Below are 10,306 nucleotides of genomic sequence, written 5' to 3' on the forward strand. Positions count from 1 at the left end.
ATAACCCCACCGCCACCACGGGGCACTCTGTTCAGCAAACCGCTCGCCCACAAGACAACATACACCGTTGAAACCGGGATTCATCTGTGAAGAGCACACTTCTCAAGCGTGCCAGTGGCCATCGAAGGTGAGCATTTGCCCACTGAAGTTGGTTACGACGTCGATCTGCAGTCAGGTCAAGACTCATGTGAGGAAGATGAGCATGCAGATGAACTTCCTTGAGACGGTTTCTGACAGTTTGTACAGAAATTATTTTGTTGTGCAAAACCACAGTCTCATCAGCTGTCCGGGTGGCTAGTCTCAGACGATCCCACAGGTGAAGAAGCCGGATGTGGAGGTCCTGGGCTGGTGTGGTTACACGTGGTCTGCGGTTGGACTTACTGCCAAATTCTCTAAAAAGATGTTGGAAGCAGCTTATTGGAGAGAAATTAACATTCAATTCTCTGGCAACAGCTCTGGTAGACATTCCTGCAGTCGGTATGCCAATTGCACGCTCCCTCAAAACTTGAGACTGTGTTGTGTGCACATTTTAGTGGCACAAGGTGCACCTGTGTAATGATCATGCTGTTTAAACAGCGTCTTGATATGCCACACCTGTCATGTGGATGGATTATCTTGGCAAAGGAGAAATGGTCACTAACAGGGATGTAAACAAATTTATGCACAACATTTTAGAGAAATAATATTTTTGTGAGTTTGTAACATTTCTGGGATATTTTATTTCAGCTCGTGAAACATAGGACCAACACTTTACATTTTGCGTTTATATTTCTGTTCAGTGTATATGGCTCTGGGCACAAACGGCTTCTCCAATAGACATGTTGGCTGGTTAGCAACAAAACAGAAGGTGTTTGCTTAAATTGTTGACATGTAACTATAATTCGTCTCCAATGTTTATTGAAAACATACATTTGCACAATGAGCACTTGTCTCAAACACATCGTTACAGTTGTTGGCTAGCTAGCTAGCGAATTTGAACAATATTAGCATAGACGTCACGTGACAGTCAAAGCACCTCAAAATAAGACATGGCATCAAGTACAAGATCAAACTAGAGGGTGACTTTACAAGTAAAGATGCGGGGCTTGCTTTAATTCTTTAAAATAATTTTTGTGGTAACGGAAAAGTTAAAAAGTTTTACTATGATACTTCAAGCAAAGCAGTTACATACACAGTGCACAAAACATTAGGAACACCTGCTCTTTCCATGACATAGACTGACAGGTGAATCCAGGTGAAAGCTGTACTCCCGTATTGATGTAACTTGTTAAATCCACTTTAATCAGTGTAGATGAAGGGGAGAAGACAGGTTAAAGAAGGCTTTTTAAGCCATGAATTGTGTATGTATTGTATGTGTGCTATTCAGAGGGTGAATGGGCAAGACAAAAGTTAAGTGCCTTTGAATGGGGTATAGTATTAGAAAGGTGCACCGGTTTGAGTGTGTCAAGAACTGCAATGCTGATGGATTTTTCACACTCAAGTTTCCCATGTGTATCAAGAATTGTCCACCACCCAAAGGACATCCATCCAACTTGACACGAATGTGGGAATCATTGGAGTCAACATGGGCCAGGATCCCTGTAGAACGATTCCGACACCTTGTAGAATTGAGTTGGTTCTGAAGGCGAAAGGGGGTGCAACTCAATATTAGGTGTTCCTACTGTTTTGTACACTTAGCGTATGTATGTATAAGAATACAGCCACACTTAGCCTGCGTCTTGTGTTTGTGATCGGTTGTTCTTTTCCCCTCTAATATTTAGCCTAGGTTGGATTATAAGCTAATCAAGTATTGGATTGCTTGTATTTTTCATGTTCTCTTGCATTATCTGAGAAACAGGGACCCAGTAAAATATAGTGTAAACATTAAGGGAATCATAATTGTTTAATTAAAAGTCAAGAAAACAAAGTAACAAAAAATTCCACCATACTCACTCACTGAATCTCCCACCCACCACTTTAACATTAGTCCTTTACTTGGTCCCTCTGATTAAAAGCTCTGATTCCAAATCAAGCCATTGCACCCAACTATAGGCCAATGTTGACAACTTAAAGCATCTGATAAGACTGTCAATGTAAAGGAATACATTGGAAGGAAACAACCTACGTATCACAGATGCCTAGGTAAAGCAGCTTACAATATTGACAATACAAGCCATTTCAGATACGCAGCAAAAAAAGTCAACAAGGTAATGGGGATAGCAGCATGGGGTTGGTTTGGAATCAGCCCAGAGATGCAGTCGTGTACATACAGAATGGTTTAGGGTGAAGGAGCTCTTTAACCACAACAGCTACAGCATTGATTGTCTTTGACACAAGGCCTACTGTATTATTCAAGAGTGGAGGGAGAGCAGACACCCATTCGAAAAAAAAGAAAGAATAGTACACGTGAATAAAAACGAATAAATGTTACAATTCAACAAAACCTGCTGCCGCAGCTTATTAACACTAAACAAAAGTGGAAGAGGGTTCATCATTCAGTTGTTCAAAAGGTAGGTCAAACATTCCTTCCAGACACATTAAGATGAATTAGGGTGGAAGAAATGTTTGTTTTGATGGACTGTATCTATTTCCTCAAATCCTGTCACTCTGGATAATCGGTTCAGTTTCCAAATGGCTAGTCCACCCTAAATACATTAATTTACTGTACTTCCACATTATGAAGGTACTTCATGTGAAGGGCACATTTAAAGCAATTTATTCACTACTTTAAAGCAAATCATACTCCAATGGTCCTCTAAGCACAGCTTACCTGTTGATTAATAATTCAATTAATATATATAGTCACATACTGGTACAACTCATGATTTACATGCAACTTGAAAGCAACCAACAGTTATGAAAACAGTTACAAACAAGTGGCTTGGTCAGTAACTGCTGTGTGCTGTAGACATCTAAAGCAGCTTAGTCATGTTTCCCAATAAGTCACATTCCAGAAGCTGAAGCCTCTTGGCCTACATGTCAAGTATCTTTGATGGCTGCTATTTGGGGACCTGGTTTATGGACTATACGTTACAATATTATGCCCTTTTCATTTCATTGGAATGTTCCAGTTGTAGACTAACATACTCCGATCCAAATAAACCCTTAACTTAAATCCAGGAAAATGCCCTAACCACTTAACTGTCTAGTTCTATTGTGTTCAATCTGTGATCTCTGCAAGTACAATTAAAGGCAAAAGTAAGCATTAAACATATTGGTGTGATTGCAATTCTTGATTTTAGTTTTAACTATAGTTCACGGCAACTTAAATGGACATTGTTTTGGTTAGCCTTTTTATGACCAAAAGGGAATAAACTCTGCAATTATAAATGGACGATGAATTACAACTCCCAAGTCATCTGCGTAGCTTGCCTAAGTCTCAGTTTGATGACCTATCTGACTTAGACATGCTGATGAGGACTTTGTACAGTTCAAATCTTATTGCTCATCATCCTGCAGATGGTTTGTGTTGAAATGCTACTCCCCATTCAAGTCCCCTTTGGAACCTAGTGCAGTCCTGTCTGTCACTTGTCTTCTCACCCTCTCCTTTAAACTCCATCAGTATCTTTCCCTCCAATCGTATAAATCCATCTCTCATTCGGTTTCTGCTCCTCCTCTAAATCCCTCCACCTCCCTTTCTTATTGATGACTCGCTGTCTCACTCATACTCTGCGATTAGCACCATCATGTAAATTCCAACCAGCATCGCTAGGATCTCCATCACTGATTGGCCCAGACTGGAGCGGCCAACCAGCAGCTCAGGCAGAACCGTCACAGTGGCAATGTACACAAAGCCACCCGCAGTGAATGGTAGGATCCAGGCTGTGGCGGCCGCGCCCACCCCCTCAGCCAATAGGGAGCAGGCTGTGCCGGCAAGAGCCCCCAAGGCTGTCAGCAGCTGTAGACACATGGCCTGATGGGAAAGAGGAAGTTGTCAATGGACATTTCTACCTACAGAGACCTTCTTATTGGAACAGAAAAGACACGAATCCTACTGCTGCCACCATGTGTCAATAGGCGTTGTGTTGTCGTCACCGAGCATGTTTCAGTACATAGTCAAGAACATTGACGTTTTCTGTCTGACATCAGTATGTGTAACATCAATCATTATGAAAAGCTGAAGCTTGTGCATTACCTTCTTCTTGGTGCAGCCAGACTGGACCAGGATGGCAAAGTCGCCAATCTCGTGGGGCACCTCATGCAGCAGGATGGTGAGAGTGGTGACTGTGCCTACTGCTGGGCCCACCAGGAACGATGCCCCGATGGCCAGCCCGTCAGTGAAATTGTGTGTGAAGTCAGCAGCCAGGTTCAGGTAGCCCGATACCTTGATATCTATATTGATAGGGACGTCAAACATTCAGCCTGCTGCACAGACCCTATGGAATCTAGTCTAGAGCACCTGGTTAAATTGTGCTTAGGAGCATTTGTTAACTCTCCATGGTTGAAGTACAAATAAATATGTCATTTTTGTAAAAATGTCTGAGTGTGCTACATTCACCATTGTATAAAAGTTGAGTCATCACGTATGCATTAAATCGATTGCTTTTAAAATATTCATATATTTGGTACCGTTGATTTTGTTACACGTGCCTGTCCGTCGCAGGACTTTTAAGCTCAAATGGCAGACAATTTGGGGCGCTCTCTGTATAAAAGTTGATGGTCTCACGCAATACACCAATTTCAGAGCCAAATTATCACTTAAATAACAGCCAAACCTGGTCCGTGTTAATATCTAGAGCGCTGAGCCATTACTGCTTTTAGAGGTCTGTTCAATTTCGGTCCGATTTTAAAAAAGGATCACAAGTTACGGTTTCGATTATTAAAAAAACAAAACATGAAATGCACTATGCATTGTGTGGGTTGAATGCTGTAACACAGAATAAAACAAAATTCCATGATGGTAGTGACTGCCCATGACTGCTTATCACTTATTAACCTCTTTAAATCAAATATTTCAGTTACTTATATTACTTGTTTTATTTGATCACTATTATTTAATTCCAAGTCATCATCTCACCTCTATATAGCTGCTGCCTGTGCGGTCTGAAAAATCACTATTTTGTAGTTCTTCAAAGTAAATAAGTCATGCTTTTATGACTACTGAATACCAACTATCAATCACTTAGATCATGTATTTTCAGGTAGAGATACATCGCAAAGAAACTGCTCTCTATGGATCCCCTCGATCGCGCATTTTCCTGTCTCTTACGTAACAGGTGTAAAAGAAACAGACCGGACAAGCTGGCTTCCGGGTTAAGCTGGCAGGTGTTAAGAAGCGCGGTTTGGCGGGTCATGTTTCAGAGGACACATGATTCCACCTTCGCCTCTCTCTAGGACGTTGCGGAGTTGCAGCAATGAGACAAGATCGAAAATTGTGGAGAAGGGGGTAAAAAATATATTATAATAATGAAACAAAATAATTGTCATTTTGGTTAATTGCTCAGCACTATTGATATCCTATGCAAGGTCGTGATTCGTTGAAGTTAAAGCAAATTTGTTTCTGCCCTGTTTCAGCAGACTCCCTGAATCTCGATCCGGCGTTCTAGAATTTAGATGAATCAATAAATTCTCTTCTAACCAGCGATGTAAAAATTATTCTCAGATGTGTGCAGTTTATAAGGTGCTCGTTTAAAAAAAATACAAGTCATCTGATTACTATTCTTGCACATGTTCTTTTTTTTAAAAACTGTTTATGTTTTCAATATATCAGGAACTGTTGAATCATATTATTTGTTGATTTGGACACATGAACTGTGTTTTGACATTGGGCTCTTTATCAAAATGTCTTGTCAACAGGAAGCAGCGACAGCATCATTTTCAATTGAAGTTTTAGGAATATAAATTGACCTTTCTACATACATTTGGAAAGGTATTGCACTTAAATCAGGTTAAAAACTTCTGAATGAGTCCAGAAACATGCTGTGATCGATTTAATTTGATGTACCAGAAATCCCCAAAAAGAGTTTGCCCTGCTTAATATTGAGAAGGGAGAGTGGACAATGATCACAACATTGCAATAGTTACATACAACAGAGAAACTGGCTTGATGGGATGCTGGTAACTGAAATGTTGTCATAAAGTAAATATTCTCATGGAGAAAAAGTGGTTTTGAGATTTTAAAAAGAGCCATTTCAGTGAAGGCAAACTGCCCACTAAGAACTTAAGTGGCAATTATTCAACTATCTTACCTGTAGTTTTCTCCTCCACTTCTTTTGGAGTCGTCTCATCTTTCTTTTCTTTTAAATCTTTCTCACCCTCGTTCTTCTTTTTTTCCTCCCCGTCACTCTCCTTTGCCTTAGGAGCAGCTGAAAATAGGAGACGAGAAAATAGGGAAGAAAATAAAAATGCCGTGCATAACTCTTTGGTTTACTGACCCTGCCTCATTCCAAAAGTAGAAGAGCAGCATCAAATCACCCAACCATACAGCAGCTCTCGGCTAGAGGAAAATCTCATCAAATGCCAGATTTCAAAATGGACCCAGAGGTCGGGTTACGAAACCAACTCGCTAGCCTAATGATTTGGCTGCATTCACTAGGTCTAGGGGTCCTAGGCACATTTATGTGAGAGGATAGAGTATGAGGACCATGTTATATGCATGTGCCCAAGAGACAGACACTTTACCTGTTTTCAGGGCCAGCTCCATCCTGACACCGGAGTCAGCCAGCCCAAGCGGATCATCATTTGTTCATGACAAAATAAATATATACAAAAACAAAAAGTACAAAATAGCCTGAACCAAAACTAAAGATAACAAAAAATTCACTGATTACAGATCCTTCTTATCAAGGCTTCACAAGACTTCTTGGCAGAGCACCTAACCAACCAGCTGCTGTCCCCCGGGGGTGGAGTGTGGTAGTGTAATTATGCTCCTAAGACCTAAACTAGGAGCGTTGGTTAAGAGCTAGTAACAAAAAGGTCGCTGGTTCGAATCCCCGAGCCGACGAGGTGAAAAATCTGTAGATGTGCCCTTAAGCAAGGCACTTAACCCTTATTGCTCCTGTAAGTCACTCTGGATAAGAGCATCTGCTAAATGACTCAAATGTAAATGTAACTACCTAACCTATTCCAATACAATTGACATGCATTACATAGATATATAGACAAAGGCAGAAGTGGGCAATAGGCAAAAAAATGCATTGCATACAGAGGGATCATTTCAAGGCATATGAGTTATGGTAAAGAAAGCTCATATTGAATGGATGTAGCCTTGAAATAGCAGGGGCACATGCATCAATTCAAATTGTTGTTCTTTTTCCCCCCACGCTACAAACTCAAATCAAAATGTATTACCTACCCTGAGAGTGGGAGTGGGAGTGTCCGTGTCCACCCTTCAGGAGGCGAACAAATTTCTCCACCACCAGGAAGGCCACGATTCCACCGAGAACCCACAGCCCTACTGACATCATGTGACCATGGGCGGCACCTACAGGTGTGATAAGGAACACCGTCAGGGACATGCTTTTTGCCAAAATGGGGCCAGACTCAATAAAAAAAATATAGAGTAGAAGAGTGAGTCAGTGTCATTCTCAAGCATGCTAAATACTGGTATGTAATGGATAAGCTGGATAGTATGGTGATGGTAAATGTAGCGATCACGACGGAGCTATACCATGTGAATGGCCATGATACTGTGATTCTTCACTGTCAGAGTGGCCTTGTCCCTCGTCTCCATGGTGAGAGTGAGGCTCTGTGAAAACAAGCAAGAGAGAGAATGAAAATGAGAGAAAGACAGACAAAGAAACAGACTGGCATGACTACATCCTTTCAACTATAAACCAATAAATCTTTTTTTTTTGTTGCTGATCTTAAGAGCTTAAATTTGCTTCACTGATTATTGCGTAAAGATGAAACGCCAGAATCATACCTAAACATATTCAAAAGAATAGATAGGCAATCAATTATTTTCACTTAATTAAGAAATGTACTGTGACAATACTTGCGATACATTCACTAACCTAGGGCGTGAGGGATGAGGTGCAGGAAGGCGTCTCCCAGCAGGCCACCAGAGGCGAAGCTCAGCAGCACCTTCAAGAGGTTCTGGTTCTGGTCTGTATTGGACTGGACCGGGATCAGGAAGAGGATGAGGAAGGGAGCAGCACTGATCAGCAGAGTGGCACCGATGGCCTAACAATAAGAGAGAAACATAGACAGCAGGTCATAAGCGGCCACTTTAACAGTGTGCTTGTGTGTGGTAAAATAATCTCACACTTGATAAGGATGGCTGTGCCGAGTTCCAAGGGTCTCAAATCAATCTAATGAACTTCATCAAATAAGGAAAAGATATTTCCTGTCTACAAAAGTTCTTGGATTCCAACCTAATCCTGTTGAACATAGCAAATAAAAATGCAAACGTCATAAAAGAGACATTTCGCTCTGCAGTCAAAACCAACAGAAAGTTATTGGCAGTACACTGCTGTGAGGTTGTCTAGTCCAGTTGTCAAAGCCAAACTAGTCAATAGAACTCGACATCAAACTTAGCAACAGACTCACTGGCAAAAGGGAAATGTGTTGAAAAGTGAAAGCAGTAATTTTGTACCTAGAAAGCAGTAATTTTGTACCTACAGTAGTGATCCGTTAAATCTGGAGAGATAGGTAGCCTATGTTTGCACAGGGAAAGTCAGGAGGTTGTTGGAACGAACAGGAGGGATACCGACAAAGATATGACATTTTGCATATGATTTGATTGAAGGTAGGCTATGAGCACTAACGGACATCTAAATGTAGCACAGGTTCTGGACAAAAATAATGTATCAAATATCCAGAACACATTCATGTCCATTCATGTATGGCTCCAAGGTCTCCACTGACAATACCTGCATCCAGAGCTCCACTATGTCCCTCTTCTCTCCCTCCACCTGCCTCTTCACCCTCTCCCCTCCTTGGGTGTGCCTGTGTCCACTCTCCTCCTTGTGCTCATGAGCATGACCGTGGTCATGTGCATGACCGTGGTCATGTGCATGACCGTGGTGTGACTCCTCTGCTGGGGGCAGGTTGGCCTCAGCACTCCACTTGCTCGCCCCCTGGTGTAGCTTCTGACCGCCATGGGAATGACCATGGCAACCGCCACCCCCATGCGAATGTGCATGCCCATGGTCATGAGAGTGACTGTGAGCAACAGTTAGCTGGGCGGCTAGCAACAGCACCGCTCCTGTGAACAGTGCTAGCAGACGTCCATGGGCCATCATCTCACCTGGGACAGACACCCAAAGGGAAAATCTATGGTTACAACAGGCTGCTATAGTACAGCAATACTAGCTTCATACAGAAACATCTTATTGTTTTTATATTGTGGGTAGTTACAGTGGGTGGCTTTAGCTAGCTAGTTATGGAACAAATATTAGGCTAACTAGTTAGACAACAATTAACATTATCAACATCCCATCTGCTATACCTAACAGCATTCCCATGATGGCCCTCTGCTAAGGCTATAAGCGTACACTTTTCAAGGGGGGTTATGAGGAGTCAAACACTGAGGAAAAGGGGTAGGGTCCCAAATGGGGTTAGTAGCCTAGTTGAGTAACTAACTTAGCTAGGCCGTGTTATTAAAGTGATGGCTTGAAACATACTGTATGTTAATTGTTGTTGTACCTAACACCTAGCAAGTTAGCCACTAACTGTTTGGCTACCAGCTAAGTTAGCCACATCAACAATAGCTGCCTATGAATGCGATTAAACGAATGCAGATGTCGCAGTTTAGATTTGCATGCAAAATCAGTTGGCGGGATACTTAACTAGCAAAGTACAATAGGAAACAATTGGTAACGCTACCTAGATAGGTATTTGGAGTTGTTAACGGTGATGACAACAATGCTGCAGTATAAACGAATTGCCCTAAACTCACCTGTCTGCTATAATTATGCACGGATAGACAGTCTGCGATGTTGCGGGTCAGTGATAACGGTTTATCAGATAAATTATTCCCAACAGATGATCTGAAAAGTGTCTATTCGTTATCAGACGTGGCATTTAGTCAAATAAATAGAAACCTCGCGTGATTTCATTCGCTGGTGAAACTAAAGACTACGTGTCATAATATCGCGAGACTTATGCTTTTGTAATCTCATCCTGCATAAAAGCAGGATGCGGACGCAAATATGGTGGATGAATGAAGGCGTCCCACTCAGGCCATTTCCCATTGAATTTTTTTTGTCACAGTACTGGTCTGCTTAAGGGAGTAGCTCTCCCATAGGCACCAGTGCATTAAGCAGTTGGTTCTGTTTTGCTTAGTTGATTGACTGTGTATGAACCTGAAAAAAAATAGGGAGTGGTATCTCTCGCTTCCTCTTCTGTATCTCTCTGACTACTATTTTCAGGGAAATTATTGCAA

The 10,306-nt window shown here is 41.7% G+C and overlaps 1 protein-coding gene across 1 annotated transcript; it reads right to left on the reverse strand.

Annotated features, from left to right (window-relative positions):
• Window positions 1-1,863: 1,863 nt before the first annotated feature.
• Window positions 1,864-10,025, reverse strand: slc39a7 (solute carrier family 39 member 7). The gene is made up of 8 exons (XM_071367671.1): window positions 9,821-10,025; window positions 8,793-9,169; window positions 7,935-8,103; window positions 7,589-7,666; window positions 7,274-7,402; window positions 6,168-6,284; window positions 4,115-4,311; window positions 1,864-3,892 (listed from the first exon to the last, which is right to left on the reverse strand). Exons 2-8 carry the CDS (start codon window positions 9,162-9,164, stop codon window positions 3,638-3,640), a joined length of 1,317 nt encoding a protein of 438 aa, XP_071223772.1. The 5' UTR covers window positions 9,165-9,169; window positions 9,821-10,025; the 3' UTR covers window positions 1,864-3,637.
• Window positions 10,026-10,306: the final 281 nt, after the last annotated feature.

This window comes from Salvelinus alpinus, chromosome 26, assembly GCF_045679555.1.
Source record: "Salvelinus alpinus chromosome 26, SLU_Salpinus.1, whole genome shotgun sequence".
Taxonomy (NCBI): Eukaryota; Metazoa; Chordata; class Actinopteri; order Salmoniformes; family Salmonidae; genus Salvelinus; species Salvelinus alpinus.

Bases quoted from the DNA above. Each gene is read 5' to 3' on its own strand.
- slc39a7 (XM_071367671.1), bottom strand. From the start codon at position 9,164: ATGATGGCCCATGGACGTCTGCTAGCACTGTTCACAGGAGCGGTGCTG. The intron at 7,667-7,934 runs GTTAGTGAATGT...TTGTTTTCACAG, and splicing joins CCTCATCCCTCACGCCCTAG to AGCCTCACTCTCACCATGGA. The intron at 6,285-7,273 runs GTAGGTAATACA...TCCTATTTTCAG, and splicing joins CTCCCACTCCCACTCTCAGG to CTGCTCCTAAGGCAAAGGAG.